The 16398-nt window shown below is 42.2% G+C and overlaps 1 protein-coding gene across 3 annotated transcripts in view; it reads right to left on the bottom strand.

Annotated features, from left to right (window-relative positions):
• Positions 1-16398, bottom strand: part of MAPK8IP1 (mitogen-activated protein kinase 8 interacting protein 1) — an 82921-nt gene that overhangs the window by 61320 nt on the left and 5203 nt on the right. Inside the window, exon 1 of one of the 3 annotated variants that reach the window (XM_042469745.1) lies at positions 2737-2822. The exons of the other annotated variants lie outside the window; for them this stretch is intronic. Coding sequence (XP_042325679.1) covers positions 2737-2807 — 71 coding nt within the window. The 5' untranslated portion in view covers positions 2808-2822. Of the gene's footprint in view, positions 1-2736; positions 2823-16398 lie in introns of those variants that run through there. 3 annotated transcript variants of the gene reach the window in all.

The raw sequence follows: 16398 nt of genomic DNA, 5'->3' as shown, positions 1-16398 counted from the left end.
ATATTTATAATAACAAATAAATCACTTCAACATAAAATTAACACTATACCCTATGAAAAATCTAGGAGGACCAATTATTCCAGTACATGTAGTATAGTATAGTGATTTGAATGTTGGTCTAAGATTCTGGGGATCAGGGTTCAGTATCCTATTTGAGCATAAAAACCCTCTGGGTGACCCTGGGCAAGTCACACTCTCTCAGCCTCAGAGGATGGCATTAACAAAACCCCTCTGGAAAAACATGCTAAGAAAACCTCATGATAGGTTCACCTTAGGGTTGCCATAAGTAAATAAAAATGACTTTCAGGCACACAACTACAACAAAGCTTTAATAAAAGCTGGATTTGTTCTAGAATGCTAAGAGCATAGAGTTTTCAGAATTCATCACAAATATTCTATTTGACCTCAGCTCTCCTTTGACACCTACATTCTCAAATGTGTAAGAGAGAGAACAAATTCAGTTTCTGCCAATTATAGATAAACATGCTGCAATTCAAAGAGGAAGATAAATCAGGAGATGGAGAGAGTAGACAAAAAGGTCACTGGACAGAGAATATTCAGCTAATATTCTTCATATATGTCTGCATCTTGGTTTATAACAGCAGGAGCAAGGTAGCAGGGTAAGGAGTATACTTCCATTGCTTTTGGAAGCAAGGGTAATGACTCCAATGTCTACACTGAACAAATAGTGGGACTGGAGACTGAAGGAAGATACCACTAATAATTTGCTAGAAAAAGACTCCCATCACTGAGGACTGGTTTATATTTCCATTGCTCCCAGTGCTCAAGGATCTGCTAAAAAGACAGCAAAAATAGAAACAAACAGCTCTCATCAAAGATAACATCCTTTTCTAGCACTGGAAAAATCCTTAAGGGAAGTGACTGCCCTTGGCATTAAAATCCAGCATAAACTTGTCAACCTGTCATCTCCCTACGCAGATAAGAAAAAGGCAGTAAGGGCAGCAGCAAGAAAGGAAATGATAAATCATTCACAGATTATCTCTGTGCATCTTATCAATATATATTTGAATGCTTTCCTCTTAGACCTTGCCAAAGTCCTTTCTCCAACCCTTCCAATATGTAGCCTATGGCTTTTGTTAGATCAATTTTCAGAAGACCAGTGGGGGACATATGGAGACATTTTCTGCCAAGGGCAAGTCTTTGTGCAAAGAAATTTGTCACTGGTTGAAGTAGAGCATGCAGCACAGAAAAGAGTCGGGCAAAGAAGCTGTTATTACTCTTACAACAAATCATCTCTGAATCCTTCCCTCGGTTTTATTGTTTGGGAAGTGGGGTGTTAAAAACTGCCTCAACTCCCTGGGCTTCTCCAGTTACACACTGGGAAGTATAGCACATGTTATGTGTTGCCATTCTGGACTGCAGCTCTCTGGCGCATACTTTGCAATGTGACAGAGGAAAAAGGTGTTTGGCAAAGAGTCCAGGGCCTTGTCTTCTGTTGTGCCCTCTCCCACAAACATACACACACCTACACAACTCATTGCATTATCAAAATGATGCTGAAACCAAAGATTTACAGAGCTAAAGAGCAACTTGCCTGCGGCACGAAGAAAGAATGTGTTCAGTGATTCATAGAATCACTGAGTTGGAAGAAACCTCAAGAGTCATCCAGTCCAACCCCGTGCCATGCAGGAACTCACAATCAAAGCACCCCCCAACAGATGGCCATCCAGCTTCTATTAAAAAGTTCCAAAGAAGGAGACTTCATCACTCTCTGAGGCAGCCACAGGAAGGCTGCAATAAAATGACACATCTGGATATAAGTAAGTGGGAGAAGTATTAAACGTGGAACTTGCTCATGTCAAAAGGGGTTGCACACAGGAAGGGAAGGAGGAGGAAGAGAAAAAGATGGTGAGCAATGAAGAATATATTATAATGGGCTGCCAATACAATACATGATTCCCTCTCCTATTCCAAGTCAAGGTCAGAATTTTTCTTCTCTTTCTATTATAGTAAATCCATTGTATGAAATTATTTGCTGTGATAGTGGGGTGCTCATAAATGAACTGACTCTGACAATAAGCCCAGAACATTGTGAAAAAATACCTATAACTTCCCACAAGGCCCCTTCAAAGCCTTTGGCTTATCCCTTTCAACAGCCAAGCTGTGTTAGATTTGTCTCTATCCAGTGTAGCATTGCTACATCTTCTTTTTAAGAAGGAGAAAGAACTGGAGCAAAATACCAAAATGAGAGTCTTCTGCCTGCTTGCAGGTCTGTTTCCTATAGTTCACTCTACATATCCAGCTCTGGGGTGCTAAGAGTTCCACCCATCAATGAGCCTGGGAAAGTTACCTTTTTTGGACTCTAGCTGCCTGAATCCCCCAAACAGCATGACCAGCCCTGCAAAAGACAACTCTTCTGACATAATTCTTTCCTATTGTCAACTGAGGAGTCTCTTCAGGAAGCAAAGCCAGACATGACAGAGATGATCTGATCTCCTTGATGTAACCAAAGAACATCATTTCGATTTCATTCCCAACAGACAAAGTTTACAACCAAGTCTGTGCTCTCAAGTCCAAAGCTGCTGTGCAGACATTTTGCTCCTATAGAGCAAGGGGATTTTTTTTACCAAGATATACCAAGATAAGTATGTAAACTAGAATAAAGAAAAGGATTAGTTTTTTTTAAAAAAAAATACTGCATAAGTACACGAAACCTGACTACTGATTCTTCCCACATCCCCCCCCCCCAAATACTGCCCCCACATGACCACCTACCATTTCTCCCACTGGTCCTCAAGCCAGCTCTCCTCCTCTGTGCTGGACTGCATTGTAAGTTCAAGCTTCATCTAAGAGGAGCCCCGTCTTGGGGGAGGGGAGGGGGCCCTGGAAGGTAAGGGAGACCTCCCCTCAACAGTCGGAAAAGGAGAATGAAGCAGGCTTGTGGTTTTTCCTGTCTCCTCTGCACTGCCCCAGCTCCAAAGGCACTGCTGCTTGCACTGCTCTCTGCTTCTCCCTGCGCAGTCTAAAGGAGCTCATTAAAAATAAATGGAATCAGCTGTCTGGGTGAAAGGGAAAAAAAGCTACCCTCTGGGCTGAGATGGTGCCAAGCCCTGCACTTGCCTGGCCCTCCGCTTCCCTCAGCCAGGCAGACTCTCAATCTGGCTCCCCTCCCCATCAGCTGCAGTCAGAAGGGGAAAGAAAGGAGTGGGAATCAAGTTACCATAACAGTGGCACTAAGCCCTGCCAAGCCACTTTCCCCTTGACCTTGCAATGCCTCTGCCCCTACAGGCCTTTATATGACCATCTCTCCAAGTGGCAGAGGATGCTTTAGCCATCTTTGTCCTACAGAGAGAGGAATGTTGTTACATAGGAAACTTTACATTGGCTAGCATAAGATTTGCAGCTTATTTCAGAGCTTAAGCCCTAAACATTTTACTGCCTGGGGCCAAACTGCAAACATCTCACCAAAGGGCAACTCATTCCTACCTGAAGCAGAAAATCCTAGAAACATTTCCTCCTTCCCTAGCAGTAAAAAACAAAAAAGGAGAACAACAATAATAATAAATTAAAAACTGACAGTTTTTGCATGTTCATGACACAAGAGATCTGGTGTCTGAGGTAGGCCTCTCACTCTGGTTTTTTATACCACCAGGATTCAGAGATTATTACTTTGTGATGATTTTCTCCAACTGACAGCTCCTATCTGCCCAAGTAAAGAATTCCAGGATGTTTCACTTGCATCCTCTTATTGGCTATCTTAGATCATTCACATGCCACTTTGGGTCTAAGTGGAATGTTAAATCCAGCCCATCAGGGATCACAAAGTAAGCCTGTGCATGAATAGCTTATCTCAGGTACTAGAACACTGAACATTCATTTCTTTCCCTTTTCAGATTGCTGGGATTTCACACAGTCATGTGGGGTGGCTCATTTGAGGTAATCAACCCCCCACTCATACAAAATGGCTACCACACAAAGGCCATCTGATATTCCATTATAGTGGCAGTCAATTCACAGGCAAGCTGCCATCCTGGGATGGCTTGCTCGGTGAAGCAGCTGCCATACCCGTATAATTTCAGATGGTCTCCATGTATCATGTCATGTGAAACCTCTTTTGTTGTCACAATTTTAAGTGATGCACAGCCTTTGTTATTAAATTTATCACAGCATCCTCTAAGGCAGTATGGTGAACCTTTTACAGACCAAGTGCCGAAACTGCAACTCAGACCCCACTTATTTATTGCAAAGTGCCACATCCCTCTGGCTTTCTAGTAAGAGACTCTGGCAAACTCTATGCTAGGGTGAGAGCATGTGTGCCCACAGAGAGGGCTCTGAGTGCCACCTCTGGCACGCGTGCCATAGGTTCACCATCACTTCTCTAAGGACAGTGGGATATTCTTAGCTATAATAGTAGTATAGTAGGACTTGGAATTTTTTTTTAAAAAAATTTTTTGGATTATAATGCCCCAAATCCATTTGCTGGAGTATTCTAGAAGTAAAGGTCAAAAGAGAGAAAGAGATAGAGATAGAGAGATTTTCTGAAGCTCTGCTATGAGGAGATATTGAAGCTGCAGCATTTGATGGTTCAGCATCAAATTTCATACTTCCTCCACATCATTTGAAAGGATGTTTCCATCTCTGTCACCAAAGGGGACAGGAAATAATCAGCAACTTTAGTCCACATTGAGAGCTCGCAGCACTTCTTTGATGTGTGGGTGGCTGCAGGGCGAAGGGTAGACGCATGTGTCTATTTTGGAATGACAAGAGATGTGGGAAGCAGAACATATGAAAAACATTGGAACCTATTGCCCCTCAGCAACACTTCATATCTGAAGTGGCTCACAAGCAACAGGGACAAAGCCAGGAGCCTAGCTTCCCAAAGCAAGGTGGGTTTACACTTTTTAAAAAATGTTTGTGGGGAGGAGTTAAATTAACAGCAATAGGCAAGTGATTCTGGCTGGAGCTTCATTTCAACCACAGAGTCTGGGCCTTATCACACGTGAAACAGGAGCTCCGAAGCCCTTCCGAAGCAAGGGGGTATCAGAGACACTTCGGATCCAAGGCAATTCACGTGATGTATTATCATACCTGAGGAACAAAATTTTGGTCTCTACTTGGGTAAAGCAGAGCGAGTGCACATTGTATTATCACACCAGAGGGATTGAACGATTTGAATTGGCACCCTTGCACATGCTCAGTGGGGCTCTGGATGCTGTCATCCTTCCCTGCCTCCTCCTTAACTGTCATCCTTCATTGGGGTGAAGGAGGAGGCAGGCAGGGGATGATGAGACAGGTGGCAGGGTGGCAGAGGGGGCGAGATCGGGGTGAAGGAGCCAGCAAGGGAGGATGGGACAGGTCACAGGGTGCCAGAGGGGGTGAGGTCGGGGTGAAGGAGCAGGCAGGGGATGATGGGACAGGTCGCAGGGTGACAAAGGGGATGAGATCGAGGTGAAGGAGGAGGTAGGGGATGATGGGACAGGTCACAGGGGGTGACTGGGGGTGAGATCGGGGTGAAGGAGCAGGCAGAGGATGATGGGACAGGTGGGAGGGTGCCAGAGGGGGCAAGATCGGGGTGAAGGAGCAGGCAGGGGATGATGGGACAGGTGGCAGGGGATCACTGGGGGCGAGATTGGGGTGAAGGAGTAGGCAGGAGATGATGGGACAGGTGGCTGGGTAGCAGAGGGGGCAAGATCGGGGTGAAGGAGCAGGCAGGGGATGATGGGACAGGTCGCAGGGGTCACTGGAGGTGAGATCGGGGTAATCTTCCACACCAGACCAATTCGAAGAGAATTCATAATTTTTGTGAATTCACTTGTTACCGAATTCACAAAAATGAAGAGACACTCCGAAGTGACTGTGGATCCACCTTGGAACGACCCCCCATAGAAAGCAATCATGTCTGATAATACATCATGTTATAACGTGAATACTCATGGCTGGACCCGCAGTGACTCTGGATCTGAGCTGCAAAACCTCTCATGTGATAAGGTCCCCTGTATCCTTATAGAGGCCTGTCTGCTCTTTGAAATGCTGTAAGAGTGCCTGCCTCATTCAGTTCAGTGAAACTTCTGCCAGTGCAGCATTTTGAAGATAAGACTGTAGAGAACCTTACTCTTTAATGCAATAAAGATTCTTCCTTCAGCTGGCATCTTCCAGTTGTGTTGGACTACACCTCCCATCACCCCATTGACCAAGCTAGCTGGAGATGACTGAAGCTGTCACCCAACACACCCAAGGAGTACTGGGTTCAGGAGGTTTACTTGAGAGGCAAAGAGAACTGTTTGGTAAGAGTGAGGGGGTTCTGTGCTAACACTACCTGGACAGAGGAAGAACAATTAATAACAACATTCCTCAAAATAATTTAGATAACAAGCTGCCAGCTAGTGGAAGCATAAAGTGCAGTGTTATGTGCTCAAAATGCAACCCTGATGATTTTACAGAGGAGGGAGATGAGAGATTAGATTTTAATGGTTAATCTCTTTAATAAAGTTGTGTTTGTTACCAGCAATAATCCCACTGTCATGATTCAAGATTTGGATAACTAGAAAAACATTTATTCAGTGCTTTAGCACCTCTGGCTTTTTGCTGCCTTATCTCTCCTTCTCTTATTTTTTTCCAGCAGAGTCTGATGCATGCTCTTCTGTATCACTTCTTTGGGATTTGCCATTTGCTCTTAGGTTCTGCTACATCATCTCTTCTATTTCCTGCCTGTCTTTCATTTTTCCCATCAGAACTGCCAAAGTCGATTAGGGCCATGGATCATCTAGTTCAGTGTCATCATTCTGACAAGAGCCAAAGCTCAGGTTGCGCAGAGAAAGATGCCAAACTCTTGGATGAGGCAGAATAGAAAAGCTATTATCACAGAGGCCAGATTGTAAACTCCCCAAAGATTTCAATCTGGCCAGAGACTAGGAGACAGAATGCTCCTAGATGGACCATTAGTCTGATCTAGTAAGGAAGGGATGCACAGACTCTAGGTATGTAGAATCTTCTTGTTGTTTTTATGTGCCTTCAAGTCTATTCTGAGCTATGGCAATCTTAGAGTTTTCTTGTCAAGATTTATTCAGAGGAGGTTTGCTAATGCCTTCCTCTGAGACTGAGAGATATTATTTTCCCAAGGTCACCCAGTGGATTTCTGGGGCTAAGTGGGGATTCAAAACCTGGTTTTACAGTATCCTAATCTAGCACATAATACACTGGCTCTGTCTCCTTTACAGTGTACTTTTTTTTAAAAAAAATTCAGCACTAAGGTCCACCAGCAAGAACCATATTCAAATAATGGTGGCTGGTGACTTCCATGTCAATGGGACAGTGAATCATCTCTGAGCTTTATACCAAAATTTAAAGACTCTGTCAAAAGTGCTGAATCAAAATAGTTTGATAACCTTCAATATATCTTCTTAAATTCTGACTAAAATCGAGAGCAGATTCACTATCGAACTGATATGTAAACCTTCAGCTGCCACTGGGTACAAAAAAGCAGTTGTCGGAGCAGAACCAGATATAAACAGTAATTTGGAGAGGAAACAGCTATTTTCGCATGCCATGAGCCACATGCTGGGATAGCTTCCATATAGAAGAGTATATCTTCATCTGACTTACTATGGATCACCCAGTGGGTTTCTATGGCTGAGAGGGTATTAGAACCCTAGTCCAGAATCATAGTCCATTATGTAAACCACAACAGTATGATGGCTCCTACATAATTATAGCAGTTTGATATCACTTCAACATCCTTGGTTCCAGGCTATGGAATCCTGATATTTGTAATCTGCTGTGGCATTAGAACTCTCTGACTGATAATTGCCTCATAAAACTACAAATCTCAGGACTTCATAGGATGCCTCCGTGGCAGTTAAAATAGTATCAAGCTGCTATGACAGTGTATTTTGGAAAAGACCCTATTTTTAAAATTATTATTGTTCAACTACTAGGAATCAGAAACCCTTGCAAATCAATTTCAAATCACCCAGACAGATATTACTATACACTGATCAACCTTCTGCCCATCATGAGTTAAGCAACTCTTTCTCACACCTACCTGCAGTGTGTACCCTTTCCCTAATATTGTACCCATCTTACTTGCACTAGATGAATCCAGAATACCCTCTGCTAAGCAATGGATAGAGCTTGGAAAACCTTTGTAGACTCCCAGACAACCCAGTCCAGCATAGCCAAAAGCCAACATGGCTGATAGTAACTTTCTTGGCTCTGATGAAAAGTTATATACTAAAGCTGTACTTGGGATTAACACGCAAGTAATCATAATTTTCAGGCATCTGCTTTACATCAGCTAAACTGCTTTGCTAGTGCTTCTGAAACACATTAGATTTGGCAATACAAATTCAGCAAAACTACCCACCCGGGGCCAGGAGACATACTGGTTATCACTTCTGCTGGTAGTTACATGAAATCTGAATTTATTGGTTGCTGGATAGAACAGTATGACCTCTCTCTCCTGCCAGAATGCCTTTTGTCCAATAACCTGATACTTCCATTACACAAGATGTATGTTGGCCTTTGGGGAACATCTATATCAGGGAACCAGCAGCACCAATACAGATCGCATGAAGATATTTCACTAGAATTAGCTGCAATGGCCTATGGCCAGAGCTCATAATGGAAGTCCATTATGTGGTTCTAATTGACCACATGCAAGGAGAATCCTTCTGCTAGGAATGCAGCTCCCCCCACTGCATCAGAGTTATCCACACACTCTCATAGTAACCCACAGTTTTCTCATGGGAGCATTCACCATCTCCAGCCTCCTCCCTCTTTTCTGCTTCCTCGATTTAGCTCTGTGTCCATGCACAGTACTTTCTCACCACTATTGATTGTGACAAAGCATTTGTAGACAGAGTGAAAGTTGCCTTCTCACCAAGACTATGATACACACACACACACACACAGAGAGAGAGAGAGAGCTATTTATTACCTAGAAGAGGATTCCTCCCATCCTTCCTATATTTATCCAAGTGATGGTAGGTAATGATTAAATTTCATAGTGTGCTGCTTAAATTCCATGGTGTGCTGTTCACTTGGGCTAACAAGCAGAATTCAAAAAAATATTCCTTGTCTAAAACGATTATTGTTACGAGCAAAGTAGCATGCTAATTCTCCTCCAATTCTACCACAGCATTTCATGAACAAAATCCCTGTCCATGGTGCTTACCGGCTGAAAACTAACACACATACATGCTCTGCCCAGCTTTTCCAGGTCTCTTCAACTTTTATGAGGGTTTATACTGGCCTTGAAAAAGCTATTAAAACTCTCTAGGGATATAGGGACCATGCTCTGTAATGAAAGGCTGCATGTTGTGTGATCAACAAGCAAAGGCAAAGCCCCTTTCTGCAAACACACAGGCTCCCACAGGTTGGAGAAATCAACTCATTGCTTTGCAGGGCCATTCCCAGTAGATTTCCACTTGGCAACAACTTCCAAAATCAAATGCTTTGCTGGAGACAGGGCCACCTTCAGTACCAGGAGGACTAAGCTGGATTCACCCAGTACCTCAAAAATAAATAAATAAATAAATAAATAAATATAAATAAATAAATAAAAAATCCAAGGCTCCCATTGACAAGGCAATTTTATTATAAGCACTTGGATTGCAATTCAGGCTTGCTGCCTCAGCACCCCACCCACCTGGCTATATGTATTTGAATCATACACTAAAGGAGGCCACAATTTCATGTGCAAGCAAAATTGTTAACATACAGTCAGCCCTCCATATATGTGGATTTTTTTATCTATGGATTCAACCATCCACAATTTGAAAATATTTCCAAAAATACAAATTCCAAAAAGCAAACCTTGATTTTACCATTTTATATAAGGGAGACCACTTCACTATGCCTTTGTATTTAAGGGGCTAAATATAACATCCACGGGTTTTGGTATCTATGGGGGGTCCAGGAATCAAACCCCAGCAGATAACAAAGTCCCACAGTCACTGTACTGCCAATGTTTTCAATTTGCTGAATGCAATCAAATTGCAGTACTAAATCTTTAACAGTATCTCTGAATTGGGCTGGGAGGAAGAACATGTGGACCATAGAAATAGCAGAGATCAATTGAAGCCAAGCTGTAGGATATATGTATCATTCATTCATCATGCTATTCTGTATATATACTCATGAAATTTATCTGCTCTGCTTTAAAAACAAATCAAGCTATTTGCTGCAACACATGTATATATTCCAGAATTTAATTATTAAAATGTTTAAAACCATTTCCCCCTGATAAATAAACTAAATCTGCTAGACAGGTAATAGCCATTCATTGTTATATTATTTTCCCCTTGAACTAAACTGCTTCCTCCTCCTCCTCTATTAAACCTTTAAAAAAACATTTCATACATTCCCCATTAAATTAAGAAGAGGTTTGTTCAACGTATCTCCCCAAGTTAATAGCATGACAGAATAGAAGGTGCATGTTCATCACTCAATATCTCATTACTCAGTGGCTTTATTACTCAGTGATTCAAAGGAGAAAGGCCTCCGTTGACAAATGCTGAAACCCGAGATTCCATTTGATAAGCATAAGATATGTGAGGCTTCATTCAAACATATAAATCTTCACAAACGAAGATCAACTGACAAGCATGTTCATAAATATGAACACAAATTCTAACTGTTTCTAGTAATAAAATTTTTAGTCCTTCCAACATACTGCATAAACTCTTTCAATTCAGGAACTTTAGCCTGTGAGGCAAAGTGATACCAAATGGCCTTCTCATCAGTAGGCATATGAAACAAACCTTCTAGGCATAAGTTGTTCCTCCAGCCTTGTTCATTGAACACACACTGAAAATAATACCAAGAAGCTAACATTTTGTCACCTTTCCACTTAAGCATTTTACTATAATTAGATATAAATAGCTCCAATGTTTGAAGATCTCATTATACAAATTCTGAGATGTGTTTGCTTAAGCTTCTAGCCCACTGGAACTTTAAGTTTTAGCATCTTTCTTGAATTTCTGAGCAGGGTAATGTTTTTATGATTACTAATACGGAGATCAGGCCTAAATATGCTAAAGGCACCAGATCCCATCTGATCTTGGAAGCTAAGCAGTATCAGCTCTGGTGAGTGCTTGAATGGAAAACCACCAACAAATGCCAGATGCTGTAGGCTATATTTCAGAAGGAAGAACTGACAAAATGCAGCACCTGTGTATTCCTTTCCTAAGAAAACCCTATGAAATTAATGGGGTGGCCACAAGTCAACAGGCACCTTGAATGCGCTTGCACACCCACACTCACACACACTATAGGTAGATACTCAGTATGCTAGCTGGTTCCAATTAATAAGCCTTAGTTACAAGAAAAGTATCTTTAATGCTGAACTAACCTCTTCAGTGTCCCATTCCTACGTTTCAACTTGCCTTTCAAAAAGAAAGATGAAAGCAATTAGAATAATACTTTCTTCCTGACCTGAATAATGCTGTAGCTGTTATACTGCATTAAAACTGCCTTAATTCAAGGCCTTTGATCATCTGTCTGCAATACATTTGTTAAATGCACCAAGTTTTGAATATGTCTTCCTAGATACCTGCACTAGAAAACAGGAGTAGCATATGTTTGGGGAAAATCCAATGTTAGGCCTCTGTAGAGATTTATTGAAACAAGACCAATTAATTTCAGTTGATCTATTCAAAGCAAAAATAATGTTGGATTTAGCCCATGGAGAGAACACTTGGAAACCCCAGGCAGAACTGGAATTGAAAGTGCATATAGGAATACGATAGCTCTGCGGAGCTTTTTCTATACCAGAGGAGGACAATATATACTCGCTGCCATAAATTTTTTTGAAGCCAAAGTCATCTCATTATATGGAGCCCAAATCTGTACTTATAATAACTTTGATAAGTTTGAGATATTACAGACAAAATTTCTGAGAAGTACCGGTATATTTTCAGTGCCATGTTGTGTGTGAAATGTAGCAATGCGCCTTGAGACAGGCCTGATCAGCATCAAAGCACAAGCTTGGCTTCTGATAATTAACTTTTAGTTTAAACTTATGTTTATTCCACGTGAGTTAGTTCCACTGGTTTTATCAGACAATTACTCCTCTTCAAAAGTGACGATACACAGCATCTTGTGTATGTGCGGATTTTCTCAGATAACCCTAGTACAAATGGGCTATGAAAGGGCAAAAACAGCCTTTAGACAGTATATCTGGGATACCGAATGGCAAAACCACAGGGGAAAAATTAGGAATATCCCAGTTTTAGGAAGTTTGGAATTGACTTTTGCTAGGCCAACCTATTTGGCCAAGCTAACAGCATCCAAACTTAGGACAGCCTTCACTGCAGCCCATTTTAACGTCCTTCCATCTGCTGTTTTGGAAGGAAAATATAAGAAGCTCTTTTATGAGGATCGGACATGTTTATGTTTTGATACTTCAGCTGAATCACTTCTACACATCATATTGTACTGCCCATTCTACCAAAGTGTGCACTTCTCTTTAATTTACCTTACAAAAATTCCCAGGAAGACCAGCTGATCATTACTTGACATTACTCCTTAAGGATGTAGACTCTCAAATAACTGAGATCATGGATCGATTCTGTGCAACTGTCATTGCTACACACAGACAAATTACCCAGGACCAGACTTATTGTTAAATGTTGAAAATGAGATGCTAGAAGATAGGTGCCTGCATCCTGGTGTGTAGAATGCTGTCTGTCTACATGCACATTTATATTTTAGCTGATTTTACTTAGGTGTACTTACATATTTGTAAGTTTGGTTTTACTGGTTAATATTAATATATTTTTGAGATACTTTAGTCAAAGACGGTAAATAAAATTGATTGATTGAGAACACACTTTAATAGAAGAAGGGAAACTAGATTGTGTTTCAAATATAGTCTTGAATATCAATGTGTTCTAAAGCTTGGTGTGTTCTAAAGCTCTAAAGTTCAGTCTCTAAAGCTAGAGGGGAGACAGAATAAGATTTTGTGTTTTCCAGTTTGACACTGTAATGTAGTGCAGGAGCATTCCCAGGAAAAGTCCAGTATCTCTTGGGTGGGTATGGTAGAATTCCTTCACATCTATTTGCTTCAAAGTCACAGTGCTTCCATGAGCATCAAGGTGCAAGGCCACGAATGAGATGGTAGTGCACAGCTGTAGGAAAAGAAGAAGCTTGTTTCAGTTGGCCAGGGCTGTCCCTACTATTGGGTTGTATGAGACAGCTGGTTCAGTAACCAAGTTCTGGGCAGAACTTGGAAAAAATCACATTTTGGGATTTTTTTTTTGGGAGCTGTAGCCTAAAAATTTTTCTAAACTCCAGGTTGGGTATCATGAAAAGAGTTATCTACTTTATTACTTTAGTAGTTTATTCTACTGCTAGGGAGATGGAGAGAAGTGGTAGTAGAAATGACTGCCACAAGTGTAGAACAACTTGGTTGATCTTGTGTTATGTACCATGGCTCTGAAGGTTTGGCTCTATCTGCTGCTTTGCCTCAGGTAGCAAATATATTTTGCTGGCCTTATTTTGTAGTTTGGATCCAGAAAATCAGCTCTTTTTTGTACAACACTATCTCACTCCAGATATTGATGTATCACTGTGGCTCAGGGGTGGCACTCCTGGCCCGCGGCCACATCCGCCCGGTGAGGCCTTGGGACCGGCCCAAGACCATCCTACTGCCGATTGCCAAAGGCCCCTGCCGGTGGCATCAGCAGCAGGACCGGGTCTCTTGCATGGGGCCTTTGGCCTCTTGCGCAGAGGTCAAAGACCCTGCACCCTCGCGTGAGCGATCAAGGCCCCGTGCCCTCGCACGAGAAGTAAAAGGCCTCTTGCATGGGCGCGGGGCCTTTGGCTCTTGCACGAGCAGCCCTCACCGGCGGATAGGCAGGGCCAAGGAGCTTGCTTCAGTGAGGCTCCTTGGCCCTGCCTGCCCCTCTGCCGGAGGGAGCGGGCAGGGCCAGGAGCCCCACTGAAGCAAGGCTCCTTGGCCCTGCCTGGCTCCCTCCGCCGGCGGCAGGCAGGGCCCCTCCGCGGCAGACAGGCAGGGGTCCTCCTCTTCCTTCCCTCCCTTCCCGCGGCTGCCAGACAGCCGGGGCAGGGAAGAAAGGGGGGGGGGAAGGGGGAGGAAGAGGAGCAGGGGAGGAGGGAGGAAGAGGGAGGAGGAGGGATGAAGAGGAGGAGGGAAGGAGGAGGGAGGAAGGAAGAAGGAGCAGGAGGAGGAGGAGGATGAAGAAGAAGAGTACAGCAGGGAGGAGGAGGATTTCCATTCCATTTGTACAGGTTGCTTTGTTTTAACAATGATAGTGGTGATGATGATGATGATGATGATGATGATGATGAGATGATGATGATGATGATGATATGATGATGATATCAGTCAGTTTCTGAGACATGCACTCACTCTTTCTGAAAGTGAGACAGTTGGCTTTCCAAAGGCATTTCTGTGATTTTCGGTGCTTTAATGCTAAAAGGTCTGCTTTAACAATGATAGTGATGATGATGATGTGATGGGATGGTGATATTGATATCAGCCCCTTCTGAGGCCCAAATGTCCTCCATTTCGATCATGCCTAACAAATATGCATTTTCTTTACTTTTTAAAAAATCACCAATTTTTTCCACATGTCCTCCATTTTTAAAAATGTGTCCTACATTTGAAAATGTCCTATATTATTTAATTATTTATTTTTTGGCTTCAGCCCCCCGTTGTCTGAGGGCAGCAAACCCGCCCCCGGCTCAAAAAGGTTGCCTACCCCTGCTGTGGCTGATCATATGCTTTGCATTCAGAAGACATCAAAGTCCAATTGTTGGCATCTCCTCTTAAAGGAATCAGGTAGCAGGGCAACTAGATAAGATCCTCAAGTGCAAAAATATATAATTAAATACCAAAGTCAGAATCATCCATGCTATAGCATTTCCAGTTTTTATGTATGGATGTGAAAGCTGGGCAGTGAAAAAAACTCACAGGAAGAAAATCAGCCTATTTGAAAAATGGCACTGGAGGAATGGTGTGCATGCCAATGGCTGCCACAATGACAAATTAATGGGTCGAAGAACAAAACAATCCTTAATTCTGACTAGGAGCCAAAATGACTAAACTGAGGCTATCATACTTTGAATATATCACGAGATGATGTGATTCACTGAAAAAGGCAGTCATGGAGAGTGCACTACAGTTGGAGTGACACAATCAAGGAAGCCATGCTCCTGAGTTTGCTGCAGCTGAGCAGGATTATATCAGGGTCTCTAGCAGGTCTTTCATTCACAGTGTCACCATAAGTGAGAGCTGATATGATAGCATATAACAACACAGTGGCCCCTGGTGGGGGGGAAAACCCCTCAGAGATTGGAGAGAATCACTGCCATCCACCTACTGACAACATTAAGCTAGATGGACCAGTACTCCATTTTGGTATATGACAGCACCTTACACTCTGATCTATACCATACAATTGCACTCACCAGCAAGAAAACTTTAAAGCTGGGATTACTTAAATTTCACCAGTCTGTTTAAGAACACATCATGAGACAACAACTACGTAAACTGAGCTTAGTGGCAAAGGTTCAAGACATTTCTGACTTATAGCAACTCTACGTTGATCTGTACTGTATCACATAGCCTGTCTTTATACAATATATTAAGAATCATACATAGTAAAACTACACTTTTTTGAGCTACCCTAGATAAGACATTGTTAAAAAAAACTGACTAGCTGCCAATTGATCATCTGACCATTCTTATAATTCTTTATTTCTTGAAAAAAAAAACTAGTTGAACTAGTTCAGAGACCAACAGCTATAATGACCCTGGTTTGCATATATGGAACCTCTTCTAGTAAGAATACAAATGATGTGCAGCTATTTATGGGCTAGAAGCAATAGAAACTTCCCATCTACAAGACCCTGGATAGATCCAGCACAGAAGAGAAAGAGGTGAATCATGGGTTAGATAGAGATTCTATCCCATAGTCTCTTAATGCTAGCCTTCCTGAAATGCAAAAATCTGGCTGAGATGTGTATGTGTGTTTTAATTATCAAATTGTTATGACTCTTGATCATAGAATCATAGCATTGGAAGAGACCAGAAGAGACATCCAGTCCAACCCCTGTCCATGCAGGAACACACAATCAAAGCATCCCCAACAGATGGCCATCCAGTCTCAGCAAAGACCCAGCCAAAAATAAATACAGTATATAAATTTCTTTGCGTATACAGAGTAAGGCTACATTAGTTCACCAAGACATCTACAGTTAGTAAAGCAATGATGCCTCATCAAAAGTTGCAAATACAAAGAGGCCTTCCTACTGCAGAAAAAGCAGGAAGCTCTATTCTGTTCCTCGAGAAGTTTCTGTTTTTAAAATTTTCTAATCAGACCAAACTGACTTGCCACACTGCATATCTGTCATTTCCCCTTTAGTGGCAGTTATCATGCTTGGGATTCACCTTGCAAAGACGCACAGAGTGAA

This window comes from Sceloporus undulatus, chromosome 1, assembly GCF_019175285.1.
Source record: "Sceloporus undulatus isolate JIND9_A2432 ecotype Alabama chromosome 1, SceUnd_v1.1, whole genome shotgun sequence".
NCBI classification, from domain to species: Eukaryota; Metazoa; Chordata; class Lepidosauria; order Squamata; family Phrynosomatidae; genus Sceloporus; species Sceloporus undulatus.
Note: the sequence above shows the minus strand (reverse complement) of the source record. Positions and strands in the feature narration are given on the sequence as shown.